This window comes from Microcebus murinus, chromosome 7 (genome assembly GCF_040939455.1).
Source record: "Microcebus murinus isolate Inina chromosome 7, M.murinus_Inina_mat1.0, whole genome shotgun sequence".
Taxonomy (NCBI): Eukaryota; Metazoa; Chordata; class Mammalia; order Primates; family Cheirogaleidae; genus Microcebus; species Microcebus murinus.
Window position 1 is genome coordinate 35,657,966 of NC_134110.1, and position 24,850 is coordinate 35,682,815.

Here is a 24,850-nt window from a genome sequence, read left to right on the forward strand (position 1 = left end):
GTAAATAAATGAGACCACAGCTGTGTCTTCAAGGAGATCACGGTTACACTTCCATTTCACAGATGAGACAAACTGAGTCTCAAAGAGGGAATATGATTTCCTTAATGCCATGCTGTTATTCAGTGGCAGAGCTGAGACAGAAAGTCCCTTTTGAGACTTTCTCTTTTTACTGCCCGCCCTGTGGGACCAAGGAGGGACAACGCTCGTGCGAGTCCTTTCCTGGGGTTTGGGAAGGCATACTCACCAGGTTCTGCCGACTTCTCTCCCAGGAGTCTGTTCCTGTTGGAGCCAGAGCCCCGTCCTTTGCTCTCCTGCCATGATCGTGCTGCTTCTGAGCATGCTGATGGCGCCCCATGCTGGTGAGTAATGGTATTTCACACCACATTTCCAATCTGGCATATGATTACTTAACATGAACACTGGGAGGCATTGTCAAATTTCATCTGATTTGCTTATTAGTACTTTTCATCCTCCTGCCTAACTGAGTGATGGAAATCAAACATCAGTGGTAAGCTGCAGGTTTAATTCAGCGGGTGTCTTACAGCACTCCGTACAGTACGTGAGGGTGTGGGGGGAGAGGTGGGGTGGAGAATGGAGAGGAGTGAAAAGCAAGGGGGTGGTAGGAGCCCCTCTTCACCTGGGGGCAGTGGGGGTGGCGGGTGGCGAGGCCCCGTGCAAACACTGCCTTGGACTTCAGGGCAGAGCCCGGGGCCCTCGCTCAGTCACACCTCCTATAGCTGGAGCTCTGCCAGGTGCCTTCTCACGGCCGTCTCGGTCCCAGTCTGAGTCAGGTGTCAAAGCATACAACACGCTTGGTACGTGTTGGTGACAGGTAGACAAGGTCCTCCCAGGTGTCCCTCCATCCCTACAGCAGGACGAGCAGCAGCCCTCACGTTTGCCTCCTCACACAGCCAGGCGGTTGCTGCCTTTCCTCTTCCCCTGGCTTCCAGGGAAGGAGTCAGCCAGAGGTATGGCGGTCAAATATGTGTCCCTTGGGCCTTTCACCTAAAGCAGGCATCCTCAAACTACAGCCCGCGGGCCATATGTGGGCCGCCGGGTGTTTTTGCTGCCGCTACCTGTCCTGCTTAGCAGCCGACTCGTCCCGGGCCCACAGTGCACACTCTCCAACGGTCTGAGGGACAGTGAACTGGCCCCCTGTTTAAATAGTGTGAGGACCCCTGACCTAAAGCATATGCTCCCTTTGTCTGGCAGCTCTGGAGCAGAGTTTATTCCACAGCCACAGCCCACACCACGCAGCCATGTGCTGGTCCACTTCCAATTCCAGGACCTCTGAGAAAGGAGCTAGGCATTCCCTGCTGATCATCTGGGGAGCACACATAATACTCTGCAATATGCTAGTCACCAATAGAACGTATCATTCTGCTATCTAAAAATGATATCTTCTAAGTATGCTTAAAGTTTCCTAGGCTAGGATGCTGTGATTCTAGCAGGCCACCCATCACTCACTGGCCCTTGGATGGTGTAGTTCAACGATTGCATGTTCAGTCCTTCATTAAACAGATGCTGATTCAACTTGTGTTCTCTCTTTTTCATCTATACACATAATATATATTATATACGTCACAGTGCTTACCTTCAATAAGTCCCTAGTTTAGTGGGATAAATAGTTACATAAACAGATCATGGCAACATGGGGTGACAAGTACAATGAGAGAATAATGTCCGTGACATTATGCTAGCACAGGGGTAGCAACCCTCACCCAGCCCAGGTTAGGGATCACATAGAGTCAGTAATGCAAGGGGAGCAGGCACCCCAGGGAGGGCACCCCATGCCCAGAGCTCAACACAAGCAAAATGGGATGGCAAGAAGTAGCTTGGTGTCTAGAAAACCATAAGCTTTTCAGCATCGCAAGAACATAATGTCCAAGGTAGAGGATGATTTGGCAGTGGTGGCAAGAGCCAGACCAAGGGAAGCCTTATGTGCCGGGTCAAAGAAACTAGAGCTTCATGCATGAGCCTCAGTCTCATTGTCTATAAAATGGTGACGACAATGTGTGCTTCACAGCCCCGTGGCGAGAATCACTGGAGGCGAGGTGTGCAGAATACAGTACCAGCTCTGCTCCTGCAGCAGGACGGATGCTTGTCACCTTCCTGCATGGAATGACAAACTTACTGAATCAGAATCAATGTTATTCTGGTAAATTTTGTCCTTGCCTTGCCTCTGACTTTCCATCTCTCTCCCCCATCACACCGCCAGATTTTGCGAGTGAACTAATTCAGTCCTCTGGGATAAAGTTTAAAATCCAGGGTGACTTTTTTAGCCGCTAATGAAAATGTGTGGGCGTCGATATGGCGAGAGTAAGTGGGAGTGCCCGGGAGCAAGCATGCCTTATTAGCACCCATCCATAGTAAGATCGTCTCCCACCCTCCAGAATAGGAATTTAATTATCAGTTGCACAAAGAAATACGAGTGCAGTAATTATCAAGGAGCAGGCACTAGTTTACAATTGCTGCTTAAGTGGGCAGCAGGTATTCTTAGTTGTTGGCTGTTATGCTGATTAGTTTCAGAGGCAATTATGCCAAATGTGAAATGTGCCAGAGCAATTACATGGGCTCTGTGACAAGGGCTCAAGTGGAACTGAGTTCCTGAGTCTCCAGCCCGGTCTGAAAGTCTGCGTTTCGCAGGCTCCCCTCCCCTCAAAGCCCGCAGTTCTCAGGCAGGAAGGAATTCCCTCTCCCTGGAAACCATCCCAAGAACTTGACAGAGAGGATGCATGGCTGGCGCCGGGCCCTGTGACATGTGAAGCCACAACCCTGCACAAGCCTGCGCCTCTGACCTAGCTGGAGTACTGGTCCCCCAAACCACACTGCGCACACCCCAGGCGATGCACATTCCTTTCTCTCTCAAACCGAAGTCAGCTTGTTTTGTTCAGTCTGCATGCTATTTTATTTTAAATTTGAGCCAAGAGCTTAGAATTGGGAGATTTCCCTCCTCAATCCAGATTTCTATCAAATTTTGAAAAAGTTGAATTGTGGGACTCCTTTCCCAAGCCCTGGGGCTGAGTCCTTTCCCTCTCACTGCGACCTGGGTCTCTCTAGTTCTGCACAGTCCCCAGCGTTCCCTCTTGCTTCCCCACACTGGGCCCGGGCCTCTCATTCACATCACCTGCCCGTCCCTTGCAGAGATGAGGATTTGCAGTCCTGGGTCTTACGTTGGACCCCCATTTTCTCTGTCCTGGACAAGTACAGTCAGCCCAAGTACTACCGGTTCTGGGCCTCCCATCTCAGCCATCCCAACTCAGTCTTCACGGTTTCCTTTTGTCCACTCCACAAGCGTTGGTTCAGTTTCTAGGTTGCCCAGTGAGGCGCTGGGCCGTGGAACTACGACAATGAGCGTCCCTGCCCTCAAGATCTCAGCGTCTAATGAGGGAGACGGACAAGGAAGGAGACCCTGAGAATTGGTGTGGAAAGTGTGCGGTAGAGGTCACCAGCCCAGAGTCCCCCCAAAGTCAGGGGAGGGAGTGAGGAAAGACTTCATATGGCATTGTTCACACCAAGCCTCACAGGGGTTAGCAGGGCTCAGCCAGGCCGAGTCTAGATTAAAGTATTCAGCAGAGGCCACAGCCTGTGCAAAGGCCCAGGACCCAGGGCACACGGAGAAACCGAGAGCAATTAAGATGGTTTGAAGTGTAGAGGCCAACAGGGGGCACAGCTCCAGCTGTGCCAACCCACTGTGGCCCCCCAAATACACCTCACAGCTTCACAAGGCTATGTCTTTGCTGTTGCCTTTCCCCATCTTTCCTGCCTGAAGAACTCTCGTCCCCCCTCAGTGACTCTGAAGCTGCTCTCGATACCCTCTTAGCCACACTCTGCACCTTGGCTGTTCAATCAGCATTGATAGCTGTCATCAAGGGAGTGGACAGAAGGCCTTGTTGCTGCATCCTCACATGGCAGAAGAGACAAATTCTGTGTCCTCACATGACAGGAAAAACAAACCTGTGCTTCACATAGCAGAAGGTTAGGAGGGCAAAAGCACCTAGTTAGTTCCTTCAAGTTGTTCCTACAGGCATCTAGTGGGCAGAGGCCAGGGATGCTGCTAATCCTACAATGCACAGCAAAACCCCCCACAAAAGAAAATTTTTCAACTCAAAATGTCAGTAATGTGAGGCTGAGAAACCTGCTCTAAGCCAAGGAAGGTCAAGTCAGGCACCATCTAGGGGCATCTCCCTGAACAGATTTAATCTACCATACTTCTGTGAAGGCTGACCCTTTGCGACTGTCAGATTGATGGTTTCCAAACAGTGTCAAACTGACAAGGCTGACTATATAACTGTCCACTTGATAAAGAAACACAAATCTCTTTTGACAGTTTCCAAGCCTTATATCATTGGGAAAAGAAAAATGTGAGCACGGACAAGTGCGGGAGTTAGCTACTCTTCCAGCAAAACAGGTCCCAAGGCAGGATTGTCGCAAGGGATTTGAAATAATAGGAAATAATGAAATAAATAATACAGATGGAGAAAAGATTGAGATGGAGACAAAGTGCAGTTTAAATGACGGGGGAGTTAGGGGCTCTCCAGCATTCCTGCAAGCTGAGACCACGAGTGAAGTCCCGCATCAGTATTTATTGGTACAGCAAATAGCTGTCTTTTGTTACAGAATTATGTGTACAGTTCGTTTTTTGAGGTTTCCAGGGGAACCTTACCTAATTCTGTCTACAAGAATAGACGGTTACACAATTTTTCTAAGATAAGCATGTTAAGCCCTAAGTTAGAAACAGACTTAGCTGAGCATACAAATTAAAGATAAAATGTATAAAATGAGAACACTGAATCTGTGTACTACTCTAGTCTACTTCTTCTAAACACAGAGACATGTAGTCAGGAGTGAAGCAGAAATAGCCTTGAAGTCTAGGATAGATCCAGCTGCATGTTATCTGCTGGGCAGGCATTTTAATCAGCTTCTCCGCCAAAGATCCAAACCAAGCTTCTGCCTTGCAAAACAGCTCAAGGCAATGGCCGGCAGCAAAGAAGAAACGAGAAACGTTGCTTTGCAAGTGTCCTCTGACAATGCCTCCCTTGTTGGAAACAGCTCCATTTTGTGAACTAATATGTCCACAGATTCCTTCAAGGCAAAGCCCTGCAAAACCCCTGAAAATTTTTACATCTCTTAGCCTATTTCCCAACAGATAAGTCCATAACCTCTCCGAGCCTTTTGGGAGCATCTCTACAGCCATACTGGAATTACAGCTCCCATCTATTTACCTCCATTGCTCTAGGCTGTAACCTCCTGGCCCCACCATAATGAAGTAAGTGCTGGCTGAAGGTAGTGGCAGCATTGGGGTACTAGTATAGGTCCCCCACTCCATTATCTTTATACCCCCAAGCAACATTTCTCAAGGTGCATTTTCTAGACCATAAGCTTCAACTTGAGAACACAAGAACTGGAATTGTTTATGAGCCTGCATTCTAGGTGATTTTGTTGATGATAGTCTGGGAACATCCTTGTCCTGATTATAAATTCCTTGAGGGTTGGTATCCTTTCCATTCCTTTACTTTTTTCCACCAGTTCTTTATCTCAAGGAACTCCAAAACAAACCTAAAAGGTAAATAATGCTTCAGATGTAAAGATAGCTCCAAGAGAAATCCTCAAATATCTCCATCCCCTCAAAAATGCCATTGTTAAGGCCAACCAATGTAAACACCAGGATTACTCCAGCCACCTTTTTATTTTTTCCAGGAACTGCCACTTAGATCTGGCACATAGCAGGTTCTAAAAAAATATGCATGGAATTGGCTGTCACCTCCTGGCCTTAGTCCCGCAAGTGGGTGGTGGTAGTAGTGTTTGTGCTAAGCCTGCTTTCTCTTCCTTCTTTTTAGGGGGCCATCCTCTGGACACTCCACATCTTCCGCAGGAGTTGCCTCCAGAACTCTCAAAAAATATCAGTAAGAATTCTTTGAACTTTTCTTAGGAGCTGGGAAGAAAGTTGTCTAGGATATTGGCAGAGAAAACAACCTTTTCTGAATATACCCTAGAGCCACTCACTGCTGTGGCATTTATAAGCAAAGTGATGCAAGCCAAACTCAAAATATTTCCCCAACAGTCTCCCTGGTATCTGACCCAAGGTCACCTGAAAGAGGAAACCAGGAGAAGGCAGGAAACGGGCTGATCATGAGGGTTATCTCACATCTTAGCTTCAAATTGAGCTCTGAGTTTCCAAGAAGGCAGGACAAGACCAAAAGGGACAGATGATGTGTTGCTTGGTCTGGTTGTAAGAAAGGAGATTTATCTCTTGGAGAACAGAAAGTTTTCCTGGTGATGGATTATAAAGGTTGCTGGGGTGGGTCCTTGTATGGGCATGGCTGAAGGCATAATGCATAGAGAATTAGCTGGTGATGTCAGCCCTAATAAAGGGTTCATTTCTAACTGTTCAGAGAGGTGAGTTGAGTCAACTAAATTATTAATGCATGAACCTGTGCAAGCAAAGTGATTAGTCCCACACAGATCCAAATGACAAGTGCCTCTCTCCAAAGGGCTTAACTCTCATAGGAAGCTCAATGCCCACCAGGAGGCCTTCTTCAAGTAGATGTTTAGTCACATGACCACCCTTTGCACTTAGAAGGATCAGGGTTGAAAACACAGCCTGCCAACAGGCCATGGCAGCCACTCCTCAGTAAGAGTAGCCCTTATGGCAATCTACACAGCAGTCCAGGAGACCCCTGGTAACAGCTGAAGAGAGTGGGACCCACATGAGGCAACCACAGTACTGGCCCCAGCTTAGAAGCTTCATTCTCTGTAGGCATCAGTATCTCTAGTAACAACTTCATAGACTTAATTTCTAGGATGCCTAGTAGGGACATGACCATTTATAATAGTCATCTACTGAGTGAGTCCCAAGATGATGACTCCCTAGTTCATCCATAATTCCTACCAGTCCAGATATACTTTACCATCCAAGGGTTATTTTCACCATCGAGCAATGTTGCCCAGTAACACAATTACATTTCATTGTTACCAGGTTTCCATGGTAACCTGTGCTACTAGAAAGTTAGCCCAAGGTCAAATCTGGCCTTAGAGAAGGAAGAAAAGTTTTATGTACACTTTACCCAGAGGGTGAGCAGAGAGAGAGGAAAAGGGAGAAACCAAGACTTCTTCATTTGTTTCCTCTTTCTTCTACTTAGATATCACACTCTTCAATGGGATGTTTCAAAATGTGGAAAGTGTAGCCGAAGTTTTTGGTAAGTTAAATCTGAAATTGTTTTTATCCACCAAGTGTCAGGGCATGGAGTATGTGTGGGAAATCTAAGGAAATGACCAGGGCCTTGGTCTCTGTCCTTGGAGCTCCAGTGGCCTCTCAGCCAGCTCCCAGCTTTGGCCCAGGTTCTGATGGGAGCTGAGACACCTCTCACTGCAGGGTGAGTCATTAAGTTGCCGTGTGCTTTTATATTCCTTTCTTCATTAGTTCTGATGACAAACTTGCCAGGAAGGGAATAGTACAGGTACCCCATTAAACAGGTAAGGAAATTGAGGGTACAGGTGCCCTGTAAGTTTTTAAAGAAAAATACATATTTGCATAAACACACACACCCTCACACACACCCCTTAGAGTGGCTTTTTCGGTCAGCATAAAATCATGTTTTCATTTTTCTGATTGGGACTTGTGGGAAGAAAACATGGAAATGGAAGTTTTCTTGCCAATTTTGTTTGCTGTAGACTTTAGGGAAAATCATTATCCCTGGTTGATCACTTGGCATATTTCAGACCATCAGTTTCTTTACTGTGAACTATAAACTAAGTTTGTTTACTGTGAAATGGCAATGACAGAATAGCATATACGTTGCAGTGTTGACACAAGGTCTATGGAATAACAGACAGAGTGAATGCTTTCCAACTTATTACACACCCTGTCAATCTTAACTATCATGCTATTGAAAGCACTTGGTGCAACTTCTGACACTTAGTAGGTACTCAAAAGTTGTGACTGTCTGTACCTCTTTCCTTGCTAGACTGGAGTTTAGTTTTATGATGCCAGCATTGTATCATTTGGGATCCATTCAGCAAAGTAATAGTGACTCAGATAATAGAGACATTTAATTATCTCAAGTGGTCTGAAATCATTAGGAATGGTGAAGAAGCTCAACGTGGATATCAGAGACCCAGCAGTCTCTTTCTATCTTGCTCCACTGTTACCCTGAATGAGATTGGCTCTCATTCCAGGGAGTTATCCAGATCCTATGGTATGTCTGGTTTGCAAAAGTTTTTCAACTTCAGGCTTGGGGCCTCATGATCGCCATGTGGTTGCTGCAGCTCCAGCCAGTGTACCTGTTTCCACATTCAAGGAAGGAGAAAGGTGTAGATCAAAAAGATCTTCTCACATGCCTTTATTCTTTATTAGAAAATAAATGTTTCCCAGAAGCCTCTAAAAGACTTAAAGTTTTTCAGCCAGATCTGGGTGACATGCTCAGCTGTAGACCCATCACTGTCTTAGAAGTGTGGGACTACTGTGGCCAGCTGAGAATGATCATGAAACATCCTCAGGGACTTAGGGAGAAGGTTCACCTGCCTTGAGAACTGTTCAGTTTGTTAGTAAGGAAGGAGGGATAAATGGCTGTTAGGTGGGCAACCAACAGAAACAATGGCTTAGAACCTGTTTCCCTTCCATTGTGTAGAACAGTCCTGACTACACAGCAGGTGCTTACTAGGCTGATGAGGTGCCATCAGCCTGAGGCTCCCTCCTAGACCCTGGTTCCCAGTGCCCATGGGCCCCTGCCCCACCCCCACAGACTGCCTGGGCACCCACTTCACCTGGCTGCAGGCTGTCTTCACCAACTTCCCTGTGCTGCTCCAATTCGTGAACGGTATGAAGTGCGTGGCTGGTCTCTGCCCCCGGGACTTTGAAGACTATGGCTGCGCCTGCAGGTTTGAGATGGAAGGGCTGCCCGTGGACGAATCTGACAGGTGAGCGAGATCCACAGGTGAGCAAGACCAAAAGGTGAGCTTGTGGGAGGCCTGGTTGATACCTTGGGCAGAGCACAAAGACGGAAAGGGCCTGGACTTGGGACTCAGGAGAGGTCTTAATTCCACCGTCTGACAGCTGGGTGACTGATCCCCTCATCTTTTCACGGCAATGTAATCTGTGATCGGCTCATGTTCCAGGGAGTTATCAAGATCCTATGTTATGTCCAAAAGCAAAGCTTCATTTTAGCATTTCTCAAGTTTGGGCCCCCCACACTGCTGGGATGTTTGTTAAAATGCAGATTCCTGGGATCCATCTCAGACCCACTGACTCAGAACACCTTCAGGTGGGACCTTGAAGTCTGAATTTTAAACAAACTCTCCAGGTGACTCTGCTGCAGAATAAAACTTGAGAATTATTTTTCATTCAGGTCAGTCCTAGAAGCCAGGGATAAAGCAACTATAAAGCTTTATGTTTAATTTTCAACAAATGTGCACCAAAAACCAATAATATATGAACACTATGCTTAAGATAACAAAAAACTATTTTTGCTTTAAAGAGCTAAATGTCCAGTGGAAAATACAGAGAAACTGAAAATGGCCAATAATGATGTGCTCCCTCCCTGTGTACAGGGAGTGTAAATTAAACAAGATACCAACTTTCACCCGTCAGATTGGTGATAAAATTTAAAACCTAAAAGCATTAAGCATTAGGAAGAAAGTGGTAAGCAAGGACTGGGTAATGGGAGGGTCATTTGGGGCATTTACCAATTAGCAATATTTGGTGCTGTCTGTTAAAGTGTTAAGGCATGTTACCTATGACCCAGTGTTCCAATTCTTTGCTCCTCATTTACTCTGTGAGCTTAGGCAAGTTATTTAGCTTCTTTGTGCTCCAGTTCTTTCATTGTGAAATGGACAATAATCCCCAATTCATAGAATTATTATCTAGGATTAAATGACCAAATTCAGGTTAAAGTGATTGGGGCTCTGCCTGCCTATTGTTACTATTACTATAGTAACAGTGGCAGTGTAGCTGTGGTAGTATTAATAATAACATTAGTAGTAGAAATAACAGTAATAGCACAGCAGTAGTAGTAGCGGTAGTAGTGGCATTTTAGTAGTCTAATTCTAGTAGAACTGTGTTACTAGTAAAATAGCAGTAATAATCACAGCAGTTGTAGTTATAGTAATAGCGGCAATAGTAAATAAGAGTACTCAAATGGAAATGGGAATTTGAACCCAAGTCTCCACTCTACTCCATGAACCATGTCCCCACCAAACTGGCATGTTATACCTGTTCCCAAATCCATTGTGGTGGTGGTGGGGTGCTGTCATCTGCATAGACTCACAGGAGGTAGGGAAGGAACCCCTTTGTGACAGGGTGGCCAGCTTATATCTTCCTGGCACTTCTCCTCTAGGACACCCTCTTTGGATGCCTTGACTCAGGCACCAGGACAATTTCTGTGCTCCCCAAACACCTGTATGTCTCTTTCTTGCACCTCCCACACAAGCTGATGTGTGTCTACAGGGTCTGTCTTCTTGATCCCCTCAACATCCTCTAAGTGGGGGTCTGTACTGTGTCACTCTCAGTGCTGACTATAGTACCTGGCACAGAGTAGAAGCTTAGCCAACGAGGTGGTCAAGCTCTCATTGCTTTTTGGAGGTCAAAACTAAACAAATTAAAAAGTGATGTATCTTTGGTTGGCAAGGAATAATGACTTCGGAATTAAACAACAAATCTGTCCCACCCCTAAACCTGCAAGAGAGGGTGTAAATGCCTCTGTGCCAAAGGACAGTTTCCCACCCTGGGGACCATGAGCAAAGGGACTCCTGGAGCAAGCTCGCTGGCATTCAGAAAGGGAGAGGCTTGTTCTGCACAGCTCACGGGGCCAGGGCAATTTCTGGAAACACATTTTCCTTTCGGGTCCTCCCTTATTACTTCTATGAATTATTAAAATACCTTGTAAATCTAGAAGCCAAAAAAAAATGAAGCAGCAATGTATTACTTTCTTCAGCCCAAAAGCAATAATCAGAGCACTGATGTCCCCGAATTGGCAGAGTGATGGGTCACACCCAATTTCGATTACTGTAAACAGTTCAGTTGATGGGGCTGGTGATTTCCATACTCCCGGAGGACAGGTTAATTCTACCTTGAACTTGCACACCAGATTCCAGAAATAATTGCTTGCATGTATTGAGTGTCTAGGATGTGGTAGGATCTTTATAGCTATTTTCTTAAATCCAGAAAATTCTTATGAGTGAGGTAGTGTGAAAAATTTAGTAGCTTGTTCAAGGTCGTCAGCTGCCTGGTGTGTGTTTTCTTCTTTACACTGGTCCCCGCTGACCTCCTGTCTGCACTGCAAGAGCTTACCTGACCTCCCACATTCAGTGTCATCTTGTTCCTTGACCAGCCTTGACCCTGGGCAAGTTACAGAGCCTGTGTGCCTTGGTGTCCATGCATGTAAACGCCCATAACAATAACCGCACTTGCTGCTCTGATCCATGGGAGAACTCAAGGAGTTAATGCTTGGAAAGCACTTAGAACAGGGGCTGGTACCTTGTAAGCACTCAACAAATGCTGGCTGCTGTAACAAAAGCAATCATAATATTTATCTTTATTCCTTTGGAGGAAGGGGAAGTTAAGTTGTCTGATTTCTGGGGCTCCTTCACCAGCCCATTTCAGGTCCTGCTGTGCCCCCAGGTCCCGTTATAGTTTCCTGTGCCCCTGCCTTGTCCCCCAGACCAACACCCCACCTCAACTTCTTCCCGGGCCCCAGTGTTGGGGCTCTTCCCGAGCCCTGTACCTGTCTCTCCATCCACAGGGGACTCAGTTTCCCCTTCCTCCAGGGCCTGGCTTGGCCCCCCAAGGGAAGAGCTCTCCCACGAATGCCTGCCCCAGCAGCTTGTCCTATCCCAGCCTCCCTGCATGACTCCTGCACCAGCCTCCAGGCAAGAATATACTGTACCAGACCCTTCACAAAAAAGCAAAAATGAAGTCACTGGGTGGCAACTTGAGGCAACAAAAGGAACACAGACTATACAGGCAGGTACCCCTAGCTTCTAGCGCAATTTACCTGCCGCCTTAGGAAAGGCAGTGTTTAAATCAAGGCTCTGGAGCCTGATTGCCAGACCTCAGTAGCTGTGCAGGCCTTAGGAAAGTGGCTTGACCTCTCTGGGCTTTAGCTTCCTCATCTCTAAAATGAGGATAACACTGCCTCACTCAAAGACTCGTTATGAGCATTAAATGTGAAGTGCTTAGAACATTCCCTGGAGTTAAGCTCAAAAGTCTGAACTATTATTAGTGAACATCACCGAGACTCAGTTTCCTCAGTGGTGAATGGGGGTGAATACCTCATAAAGTTATTTTGGAATGAGGTAAGTAACTTGCCCAAACATATCACTGGCAGTCAGTGGAACTGGGATTCTGATCCGGGGCAGGGCATGCCTGGTCCTCACCTGCTGAGCCTCCTGCACACTGAGTCCTGAGGCTGAGATCCAGGGAGTTGGGTGGCAACACTGCAGACCTGCTGTCTGGAGTTTGCAAGGGTGGAGGAGATTCCCAACCCTTCCCTTTGTCACACCAGAGGGAGAGGCTTCCAGCGTGGGGTGTCACCTGTATGCAACTCACACGCATCCTCCCCAGCCAGGTTCATATTTCATCTACTGCCCTCCTTCCTTGGCTGGTCAGCAAAGGTTTTGAATTCCCTGTGAATCCAGCTGGAACCTGCAGCCCCCGGCACTCTCCTCAAGCCAGCAGAGCTCGCCATTTACAACCAATGTTCGGCAAAGAATGTAGACTTCCCCGGTTCTTACTGTTGTCTAGCTCTGACTTCGTTTGATGTGTAAGCAGCTGAACACCCTGTATCTCCCGACTGTGTGCTGTGTCTATGCCTTGCTCGGGGCCTGGTGCATATCAGGTATTCCACCAAATCAGTCTCTTGACTGCCACTAACTTGCCGTGTGACCTTGCATAAGTCGCTTCTCCTCTCTGGGCCTCAAGTCCTTATCTCCACAATGGTGTGAGAAGCTGCACATTGACACCAAGGTGCTACCCTTTGTGTTCTTTTTAATAATGTCGTCTGGGATGGAACAAGCTGTTCCGTACAAAATTCCAGCCAGCCTATTAAGGGATTGGGTTCAAACCATGTCTTAATATTTGATTACTCTCTTCTCCTCCAGAATATGTGGGTTTATCTTTCTCTTCTCTCCGTAAATGGCAATCTCAAACACCTGTCCTGGATTCGAGAAGAGCTAGATTGTTCTGTAACACAGAAGCCATCTGTCCCATGAAGCTGCCTTGGGCATCACACGCAGGGGCCGTGTGTAGGCTGGTGAAAAGGGTAGCACTTGCCACTCTCTCGCTGATGGTCCACATCTTCTTTCCACTGGATGCATTGTTGCTGGGGTCTGTAACCTTGACCCTGATGGCTCAAGGGTCAATTTCTTTGCTTAACCACATGTACTCACCAGCAAATTGGTATTAATGGATCAACACCTAAGTGGACATATAGGAGTAACATTTATTGGGTGTTGCGAGGGTGGGAGGGGGGAGGAGGGGATGGGTATATACTTAATAAGTAAATTAAAAAAATGTCTTAACTTAGAGGTGTTGTTCCCTAACATGTCCTTGGCCCTGTCTTCACTGCCCAGTCCAAGCAAGTGACAGTGTTGCTCATCCCACCACTGGCACACAAGATGGGGTAGTAAAGTCACCTGTCACATGAGGCCGGGTAGCGGGGAGAAGAGAGGATGACTGACTGCTGCTGGTTAGGACAGCGGTGGGCCCCACAAAGGGACAAGGACAGTGACGGGGAGCAGGGACAAAGGAGTATCCAAAGACTTAGCGTCCGGATGCAGAGCAGGACATGCTGAGCCTCCCTTCACACTGAATCCTAAGGCTGAGATCCAGGGGGCTGGGCAGGGACGATATAGACTTGCCATGTGAAGCTTGCAAGATAGCAGATGGCGAAGTGTGTGTGTTGCGTGTGCGTGTGTGTGTGTTGCGTGTGCGTGTGTGTGTGCACAGAGCATTTGAGATAGAACACCACAGAATGATCCTGGGCTGCCTACCCTCCCCTCACCATACCCATCCTCTTGTCCCGCCCCTGCTGCAGCTGCTGCTTCCAGCACCGCAGGTGCTACGAGGAGGCCGCTGACATGGACTGTCTGCAGGACCCGGCCAAGCTTAGCACAGACATCGACTGCGTCAGCAAGAAGGTCACGTGCGGTGAGCATCTCCAAGCTTCCCCTCGGGCTGGGCCAGGATGTGACAGGGCAGGTACCCCAGGCCTGGGCCTGGCAGAGATCTCCCGGGGTCCATCTGCATCATCATCGTGATTGGTAACATCATTGTCCACACTGAGAGCCCCATGAGGGCTGGATCGAGGGCATCTATACCTTGCATGGAGTCTATGCATAATAAATGTTTTAGAATTGAAATGATAGTTGATCAACAGATTATTTGACTTATAATTTTATACTTGTAGCAACCCTGAGAGCTTAGGAAGGCTAAATAGTTTGCTACTTATGCATCGTGTAACATGGAGGCAATTACTTAACTTCTCTGAACCTCAAGATGGGGAGGGGAAACCTACTTCAAAGATTTGCTGTGAAAATTGAATGAAACAATGCAATGAAGTGGTCAGCACAGGTACCAGAGATGGATGTGGAGCTGGAAGTCACAGTGGGTGGATAAGGCTTGTGGTGCTGGTTGTCTGCAGGAATTAGAAACGTGTAGGCTCAAATCTCAGCTCCCCATCTGATTCCCTGTGTGACTCCAGGATTTTATTTTGTGTCTCTGAGCATTAAAGGCCTGGGGGTAGAGGGGACCTGGCACGTAGGGGGTGCTGTGTTAGAGTCGTCCTCTATGTGTGCATACATGTGCCAGAGGCTTCACGCACAGTGACTCTGATCCTCCTAATAGCCCTAATACGCTGGGGCCATCTCTTGTCGCGGTTTCCAGACAAGAAAAGCAAAGTGCAGAGAAATTAAATAGCTCACCTGAAGTCGCAAAGCTGTGAAAGGGCAGGCTCAGGGTTTGAAGCCAGGTCCAGCTGACCCTCGAGTGCAGGTAACACAGACTGGCTGGAAGATGGAGTGTTGGGGGTGGATGGAGGGGAGGACGTGGGTGAGAACCACTCGGAGAGGTGCCCAGTGAACACAGAAGACGGGAGTCATTCATTCACTCAGCTCTTACGCCAAGGCACAACAGTCGTCGCCGTGTTGGGGATAGCCTGACCTTCTGGAATGTTCTCACCATATCAGACACTGAGAATATCTGAAACAAATTATGTAGTCTATTAGACAGGGACAAGAGCTCTGGAGAAAATAAATGAGGGAAAAGGTGCAGGGAAAGTTGGGGCGGGGGCTCCTATTTAAACAGGAAGTTCAAGAAAACCTTCCCGAGACAATGACAGTTGAGCAAAGACCTAAAGAAGAGGCGGGAAGCGATCCTCATGGGTACTGGCAGAGGAGGGGTGCAGACAGAAGCAGCAGCATGCGACGGGCCCCGTGGCGCCGAGCGCATTTGAGAAACAAGGGGGCGGTGAGCCTGGAATAGGTGGTGAGGGGTGTGGAGGAGGGTGGGACCTGGGGGGACAGGGACCTGCCACGTGACGTTCCTGGGCTGCAGTGAGACTTGTACTTTGAGGTGGGAAGTCGGTGGAGGGTTCTGAACAGAACACAGACATGGTTTGTTCTGACTCCCAGATAGATCGGGCAGCCGGGCAGAGCAGGGAGACTGGTTTGGAGGCCGTGGCCGTAACCCAGCAGGAGACACGGGGACTCAGCCCAGGGCGGGAGGGCGGAGACGCAGACACGTGGGCAGGCTCTGTGTGGCAGGTAGGGCCGACAGGATCGATGGAGGTACTGGGCGTGAGCGTGAGGGAAGAGGAGTGTGTACGGTTTGTGTCTACACAACTGAAGACACAGAGGTGACCTGAGGGAGACCGAGAGGTCACAGAAGAGTGGTATTTTGACCAGGCAGGCTGGGACTCCCGTCTTAGGACTTGCATTACCTCTTGGGATTCCAAGTAAGATCTTTCCAGCCTCCTCTGCTCTCGCTTTGTGCAGAGTCTAAGGACCCTTGTGAGCACCTGCTGTGTACCTGTGACAAGGCTGCCATCGAATGCTTGGCTCGGTCCAGCCTCAACTCTTCACTGAACCTTCTGGACAGCTCCTTCTGCCTGGCTCAGGCTCCAGGTGGGAAGACCCAGGCCGGCATCAGCGGTGGGGTTGAAAGGGTACTCTGGGCAGGAGCTGGTTTGGAATCGGTTGTTGCTTCAGATGTCAAATCCAGCACCTTCAAACATTCCCCCATCCCACTGCTCTAACCAGACTTTCCAATGTGTTTTCTTTTCAGAGACAACCATCGGGAGAGAGCTGACAACACTTCTGCCCAGAGGTAAGGCCTCCCAGGGAGTCTGGCTCCTGCTTGGACCACAGGGTTCAGACGGTGACAGGAGCTGGTAGATGCACCTCCTTCACCTGGACTGCCTCACCGAAGCTGGAGAGTCACGTCCCTGCCTCCCCAGCTGGGAGATGCAGTTATTTCTGATAAACCTAATTCAAGCACCCAACATCAAATGACCTTAGTGCAAACTTGGTCCCTTGCTATATGGACAGGTATAAATTTAATCCAATGAGGAGGTAGACTCCAAGTTCTTTCTTTCTTTTTTTTTACTCCATAGTAAGAGCCCTGGTATACAGTGTGACAGGGACAAGACCTAGTTAGTGCTCAGATGGAGCAAGACCCCTCCCCTCTAGGCGAGCTCTGGGCTACCTCCTTCCCTCCTGCCCCTTCCTCCACACATTCTCCAGAGCCTATACCTAAAGGCACAGCCTGGGTCCAAGTGGGGGGAGGCTGTTTGTCATGGGTCCTTTCAGGACAGGGCAGGCTCTTAATAACTGTCCACTTAACTAGGCAAGTGATGCTTCTTACTCTAAAATTCGGATCTTACAAAATAATGGGAGGTGCATGTCTGCCATTCCTTGTTCACCAAAGTTCCCATGATCTCTCAGTCCCAACACCTCAGGGCACCTGGGAGTGAGAACCCAAGATGTGCCTTAGCAGAGCATCCCCTCTCTCCTGGGGTGGGGGTCTCTCTCCCAGGAATGATTGTTAAAGAGGAAGCTGGTGTGTAGGTACATGCGTGTGTGTGTGTGTGTGTGTGTGCATGAGTGTGCACCTGCGTGTTGTACCCCTATGTATCTTCTGAGTCCAGTGCTCTTTTTTTCCTTTGCCACCATACTTCCCTTTTGAACAGAGCTCTTCTCAAGTTGGGACACCTTTGGGGTGTGCAGCTCTTTGGTTGCATTCAGCCCAGTGTCTCCACCAGCATCCCGCAGTGGCTGTGCTCTGCCCCGAGATGGGCACTTGCAGGGAACCCCATGTTCTGGGAGGTGTAAGGGTGGAAAGGAAACCCAAAGGCAGGATGGATGGCTCTTCCTGGCCACCCTTTCCCCGGCCCCTTCCTCCCTTGGTCTAGCAGTCTCCAGCCTCTTTGCCTGTGAGTCCTGTGAGTCCTGTGCTTGGTTTCGATACCATGTTGCATCTGTCATTGCTGCTGAGGGCTTTCTTTTTTTAGTGGATCCTGGGGAGCCCACAGATGCCAGCCTGAAAGCCCTCTCAGGAGAAGGTGAGCCGAAGAGAGCTGGTGTGTAACCCAGACACCCATGTCTTCATTGTGCCATCTGCCAACAAGCTGGCCTCAGCTCTCCTAAAGTGTCCCCTGCCTGGCTGGTACTGTTGTGGAACTGCTTCAAGTATTTTCCAGAGCCAGCCCTGGCTCTTCCTGGGCCCCAAGTCCTTCCTTTACTTCCTCAGCTTTCTTTGACACTCCTACTCTCACCATGTGGAATTGCCAGATAAATGCAGGATGCCCATCCATTAGAGTTGAATATCAAATGAACAATACATACTTTTTTTAGCATAAGTATGTACGAAATATTGCATACGACACACTCAGATCACTCTGCAAACCACCTCCCTAGAGGTTTGGCATTTCCATTCTCTGCTGCTGCTGCTGCTGCTATTGCTAGGAGCAGAGGCCTATGGTGCTGCTTTCTCCTGGCTGTGCTCCGTGTGGCCAAGGGCATCTCATCCCCAACAACTCCCAGACAGCCTGTATCTCAGGGTCCAGATCCAGAGAGAAGAGGAAATGTCACCCTCACCCCATAAAAGCTCCACCATATTTCCTGCCCAAGGAGTGACATTTCTAGTGTGATTGACAGCAGCAACAGCAACTTATATTCTATTTTAGGCAAATCGTCAGCCCCAAACTTGAGAATATACAGTGGGCTTCATGGCCCCATCAATCACAAAGACCCCAAATTGGTGCATGTTCCAAAGTGTGAGTGCTTAAGCCTTAGCTGTCATTACTTTGTGGCATCAAGAATTGATAGTGCTCATCCCTGAGAACGATGCAGTGGAAATCAAGTTCCTCGAGGAGTCTAAAGTCTAACTGAAAAAAGAGGGGATGCCCACACCCCCCACAACACACCAGTGCACATCCATGACTTGGGCAGTGCAGACGAGTGCCCTTCAGGAAGGAAGGCCACCTGAATGCAAGATCAAAAAAATCAAACACACAAATGCAGGTGGGAGAGTTTGTGAGAAAAAGATACTGAGCACAGAACCATTCTCATCATCATGTCATGAAACCATTAGGTTTTGGAGGCAGGTGGATTTGGGATCAAATCCTACCTCTCCCATTTTTCAGTTGTATGACATTGGAAGAGTGATTTAACCTATAAGCTTCACTTTTTTCAATTGTACAAAACAGGGTGTGGCAAACTTTTTCTGTAAAGGCCCAGAGAGTAAACAGTTTAGGCTTTGTGGGCCATAGGATCTCTATCACAATTTCTCTACTCTGCTATTGTAGCATGAAAACAGCCACGGGCAATATGTAAATGAATGGACAAGGCTGTATTCCAATAAAACTTTACTTACAAAAAGAGGCCAAGGGCCAGGCCTTAGTTTACTAATCTGAGAGAAGAGGTGATTATACCTATCCTTTAGAGTGGCATAAGGGTTAAATGAGGGCAAGCTTGGGGAGATTCTGGACCAGCATCTTCTTCCAGGAATTCTGATGTGCTATAAAAGCAGCACCCACTACCAAATCACAGGCTGGGTAATGCACAATTTGTTTAAAATACATAGTCTCATCTAATTATCATGCAATCTTATGGAACAATAGCTTGAGACTCAGAGGTAAATTGTCCCAGACACAGAGCTAAGCAGTAGGGCTGGGACTGGAGGCCTCTGATGCTTCCATTCTCACTGCTAGACCAAACTCCTTACGCTGCCTTCCCACAAGGACCTGTTCCACCAGGGGACACAATGGCCTTGTGTTCCCAAAGATGGTGTTTGCTGGTCTTTATGCCTAAACACAGACCTGGCCTGAGTCTGGCCTCCTGTCTGCTGAACTGGTACTTAGCCGAGCACCACCATGTAGCCACATTCCCTGATCGGGTGGCCCTGGGCGTCGTCTCCTCAGCCCTTTGATGCAAACCTGCTTCCTCTGCATGGCCTAGGCACCCAGCTGGTGGATAATTGAAGTTGGGTGCTTTCTTTTCACAGTGGCCACTGAGACCGAAGCTGACAGACTGACCACTCCCTCCAGGACAAGTAAGCAGAGGGGACTTCAAAAGAGGACAGCACGAACTCTAGGGGAGAAATGTCATCTAAATATTTGTGTCCAGTGCTGGTGACCACTTCTCGACAGGGCCTGGAGGAAGCATTATTATATGCATTTTATAGAACATGTAGGAATCAGGCTTATGAAGAATAAAAGTTCTAAGTCATCAGAAAGTAATTTGTTGGACTGGTCTCTAGGCCCAGACTATAGGCTTCAAGACTATGTCCTTTCTGTTATATTAATACAACAGTGACTCATGGATAACTCCAACTTACCTAAAAACATCTTGACCATCAGTGTAAGTAGCCTAACCATTTACTCTGCTCATGGTGATTAACAACCATCGATCTTTTATTAATAAGTATAAATAACTGATAATTACATACTAATTACTAAGAATGAATAAGAAAGTAAATGTATTCTTTGGTTAAGGGGCAGTGACATTATTAGGAGCCTCGGATGATGTGCCAGTGTATCCCTAAGCCTCTTACACATGTTCTCTGAGTTAGTCCTCCCTGGTCTTAGGAGGTCTGTTATCATCCCCATTTTATAAATGAAAAGAAGCTCCAAGAGGTAAAGTCATCTGCCCAGGGCAGGCAGCTTAGCAGTCCTTTTACTTCTGAGTCTGTAGGTTTTACTTTTAAAGAGAACAATCTGTCCCGGTTGAAAAGGTCTAGATTCTCTCTTTGATACAGGCTTTGTGTCCATATCAGTAAAGTTCAAAGTCTGGTTTCCATATAACACCATCATAGTCTTGATCTTTGAGCACATTAAACTTAAGGCAGTTCCTTTCGTTCCTAGAAGTTTTTCAGTTACCACCCCTGGTACAGCCGGGAGTGAGACAGTAGCCCAACCTAGTGGCTACGAGTGTCACCTTCAGCCAGGCTGCTGGGGTTGGCAGCCTGCTACTTCCTAGCTCTGTGACCTTGAACCAGTGACCTAACTTTTCTGTGTGTCTCCTTTCTCATTTCTGAATCAGGGCGAGCACAGTGCTAACTCATGGGCTTAAGATAAAATGAGTTAATACAAGAAAGCCCTTGGCATGTGGAGGAGCTTAATAACCATTGAACAACAACAACAAACTCATTTTGCAGAGAAACTGAGGCTCAGCGGTTTCCCTGGAGTCACACAGCAAACAACTTCAACCACACACCTCTACTGTCTCTCTACTCCATACTCCTCTGCTCAAAATGTGATTTTCTTTTAGTTGTTTTCTCCTCCAAATTTTAGAGAGGCTGGCATTCCAAAAGTATTTCAACAAACTCACCTGCTTTCAGCTTGACAAGCTACAGCTGCATTTGCGAGCAAGCCTGTATCTGGGGGTCCCCTTAGGCTCGGCAGTGACCCTGATATCACTAGGTCTCCTAGAACATCTCACGGTGGGAGGCAGGCCAGGGCAGAGTGAGGAGCGTGTGGCTCTTGTGCCCATGGAGGCGTCTCTGGAAACCAAGATGGCACCAGCTGGGGTTCACACTCACCCTGTCTCTCTTCTCTTGGGGGCAGAACGAGGCCAAGATCAGGAAGGCGTGGAAGCTGCTAGGACCACATCCCCTCCAGGTGAGCACACTCGGCTCCTCCTGCCCATCTATGCATACATATATCACTGTCCCCAATATGTTTATGAAATTATGTGTCATGTGAGTTTCACATGAGGGGGCCAAACCCAAAATGGAAGAAATCATTGACGCCAATTGACTTTTCCATCCCCCCCTCAACAAAAAAGTACACAAATGAAGTTAAAAGGTAGAGCCATTTGCAGGAAGAAATGGAAATTTATCTGGTAAAAAGATGAGTTTAGAAAAATGCAGAAAACTACATTTAGTTTTCTATTTAAGTTACTTGTAATTCCACAATATAAAGAGAGGCACTATTAATATTTGAAGCTATTTCTTCTAAGCACATCATCCCTAAGCACATCCATAAATATAAAAAAATGAATTTGAAAACACTTCTTAGCCCTGGCTTTGTGGTCTGAGTTGTATCATTAATACAAACTGATGCTCTTCCCCTAACATTAGATACTTTTCTGGATAATGATTTTTAGTGGATATATAATAATTCCTTATATCAAAACATAATTTATTTAGCCAATTATTTCTAATATTTTGTTATTATAAATAATAGATATGTGCTTTCTTCATTCCCATCGACTTCTGATCAGTTTGTTGGGATAAAAGCCTAAAAGTTGAAATTACTAGATAAAGGGCATAATCATTTTAGAGTTTTTAGGACGTTGCCAAATTGGCCTTGAGAAAAATTGAACCAATTTACTTTCATACATGTATTCTGGTTGCCAATTCTGGGGCACTATTATTTTAAAAGAAGCAGACCAACAAACAAAAACCTCTATCAATTTTATTATAAAAACCGTATCTTTTTTTCTACCCTATGATGAAAATTGAAAGTGGTGTTTTAGTACCCAAACCAGGCCAACTCCCCGTTCTGGGACTTGTTGGTCAAATCCAAACAGAATTCCCAGATCTTAAGTGAATCCACAGAGGTGTGTAACTGATGTCAGAGCTAAGGTTGTTGTGATTTGGGCCGACTTTGCTCTGAGAGGCACCGTGACCCTCTCAGCATAGGAGACAACAGGGCCAAGAATCAGAGGAATTTATTCCCCAAATGGGGCTGCAGCTGGTCTAGGAAGGGTGATTAATGGCAAATGTCCTCATCCAGAGGGAGTGAGGGGGATCTTAAATTTGACTAGCACTGAAAATCCAGAAAGTTCTTCCTCAGGAGGTGAGGGCTACTGGCCACTCAGACTCAGCAGGGAGAACACACTGCACTCTGGTTTTTTTAACTTCTGCTTGCAGAGAGCTCCCCGCCTGCAGAGTCCTAAGCCTAGATCAGAGGTATGGATTTTTGCCCATTACTGAGCAGTTCTAACAGCTACTATTGACTATTTCTTAATTGCTAGGCACTTAGCTGGAAGGATTATTCAAATACCAAAAGAAGTATTATTAATATAATTTTATAAACGAGAAATTAAAGTTTAGAGAGGCTAAGTGATTTGCCCAATGTTATACATCAGTCAGGTATGTTGCTAAGTTAAAATTCAAACTCATATCTCTTCAACTCTAACTCTTTCTGACTTGGTGAGTTTCTAGCAGTCAGGAACATGCTAGAAAGAAACTAGTTAACTGGTTTCTATTTGTGGCATTGGAGAACTGAGCAGGATGCTAAATCTAGGAGACTGGGGTTACAACAGGGCTTTAGCCCCGTAGGAACTAGAGTGTTGAACAAGACCAGATGCATGAAGCAAACCAATATGGCGGTTCTGGGGCAAGGCTGCAATTCAGCGGGTACCAAGATGCTAGACTTAGCGAGCACTCTGGAGATAATGGGGACTAAGCCTGGGTCAGCAGGTTGGTGGGGCTGAGCCTGCTGGGGTTCCCTTGACCTGGACCAGACTGGGCTGGAGATTTGGCCTGTCTGCCTCCAACAATGAGGGCAGGTGGGACTGACACACCAGAGCAAAGGGAGATCCAGAAAGATGGTAAGAGATGAGAGGGAGGCAGGGCACGCTGTGGGCAAGCCTTGCAGGCTGCAGGAAGGACCTTGTACCTAATTCTGAATATGAGAAACTGTTGCAGCCTTTGATCAAGGAAACAGAGGGCTTTGAGGAAGAGTTTCACTTGCTTACATTGTCATATACCACAAGTTGGTGTGATTTCTCCACCATTCTCTTTACCTCTTTGCTTGCTGTGAGTGCCATGACAGACCTTCCCTGGGCAGCAACATATAGCAAACACAGGCCTGGCAGGCCAGGACAGTTTTCATGCATGAGATGCCACCCAGGTGGTCTAGCACAGGCTCCTGTCAGTGTTAGGGTTATCATAGAAAATTTAGAAATTCTCATGTAGAATCCACGGATCCCTGAGAATCCACCTTGATGTCTGCAAGCCCAGGTGGAGGAACACTCTCCTTGTGCTTTGGCATTCTGAGGTATCTGTGTGCATTTGGGCTTGACCATGTGTCCATTCGTAAATCTCTCCTTGAGCCACTTTTCAAAAATCTGAACCATGAAGTTTTGTATTTTCAGGATCTGCAGAGATTGTTGCCGCAGCTGAAAGTGTAACCCTTGTCCCTGCTGGTGTTAAATCTGTGGGGCTGGCGGTGTCATCCGTTGAGAATGGTCCTGAGGAGACGACGGGCAAAGGTACACAGAGCAGGAAGCCAGAGAGGCATCTGTCCTCTCTGTCCCTGGGGTCCTTTGGGTAGCTTGTTGACAAAGCACCTTAGGCCACCCTTTCATGTGAACTTCTCATGTTGGTGTGACTAGAAGGTCTCATCTCCCTTAGTGGGTGAGCACATGGAGGCTCAGAGGGGACGTGATCTGCCTGAAGCCACCAAGCTGCTGTGTAGCTGAGTCTGGGAGAGAAACCAGGTCTCCAAGCCCCTGACCATGTGCTCTTTCACTGGCCCAGAGGAGAGAGTTTGGCATCGCCACACCATGGTTTACTGGAATGACTGAAGCACTTGGGTTTTAATAACCCTCCCCCTTTGTCTCTCCCCGCTCTGATGATGCCTTACCAAAGGGCCTGCACCTGCAAGGAGCCACGGCCAGCTGTACACAGAGGACTTTGGTAGTATCTGGGCATGGCCTCTGTGGTGCCCAACACAGAGCTATGAGGAAGTGGGGCAGGGTGGAAGGGGAGAGAGAGGGAGTGAGAGGGAGCAGAGAATGAAACCCAAGGGCTCTGAAAGGCAAGCCCTGCCAGGTGTGCTAACCTGATGCAGCAGAAAGCCTAAGAGGATGACCAGGACTCCCCCAGGGTGCCAGGCAAAATGTGGCCCAAAGAGCATCTTTGGTCCTGAAAAGTCCCCATCCCTTAGGGAGATTTAATAAGGAGTCTGGTAGAGCATTAGAAGCCTGGCAAGAAAAGACTTGCTCCTGGAAAGACAATGTGTCCCAGACAGGGGATGAGCCAGAATGCGGCTTTTCCAGAAGGATGGCCGTCCAAGGTGTAGGGCAAGGTATGGGTTTCCTCGCACGGCCCCGAGTTGTCCTCATACAACCCGGAAGCTCACATGGCCTTCCGGGTCCTGACGGTGAAGGCTGTCCTGACGGTGCGTGCTCTCCTGAGAGCCCCTCTTCCTAACCAGCCTGTGACAGATTCACCTTCCTGCACCTGGGACGTGGGGACAGCACGCAGGTGATGCCGCAGCTTGGAGAGATGCTCTTTTGTCTGACGTCCCGGTGCCCAGAGGAATTTGAATCTTACGGTTGTTACTGTGGGCAGGAAGGAAGAGGCCAGCCGAGGGACGCCCTGGACAGGTAAGGATGGGCGGAGGCG

General features: G+C 47.6%; 1 protein-coding gene across 1 annotated transcript in view; it reads left to right on the forward strand.

Moving 5' to 3' along the window:
* The first annotated feature begins 316 nt into the window (after positions 1 to 316).
* The window catches only part of OC90 (otoconin 90), a 30,382-nt gene continuing 5,848 nt past the window's right edge, over positions 317 to 24,850 (forward strand). The window contains exons 1-11 of the mRNA XM_012785411.2: positions 317 to 359; positions 5,841 to 5,906; positions 7,143 to 7,199; positions 8,745 to 8,919; positions 14,031 to 14,143; positions 15,988 to 16,116; positions 16,277 to 16,318; positions 17,502 to 17,552; positions 21,057 to 21,110; positions 23,596 to 23,712; positions 24,660 to 24,831. Coding sequence (XP_012640865.2) covers positions 317 to 359; positions 5,841 to 5,906; positions 7,143 to 7,199; positions 8,745 to 8,919; positions 14,031 to 14,143; positions 15,988 to 16,116; positions 16,277 to 16,318; positions 17,502 to 17,552; positions 21,057 to 21,110; positions 23,596 to 23,712; positions 24,660 to 24,831 — 1,019 coding nt within the window. The remainder of the gene's footprint in view (positions 360 to 5,840; positions 5,907 to 7,142; positions 7,200 to 8,744; positions 8,920 to 14,030; positions 14,144 to 15,987; positions 16,117 to 16,276; positions 16,319 to 17,501; positions 17,553 to 21,056; positions 21,111 to 23,595; positions 23,713 to 24,659; positions 24,832 to 24,850) is intronic.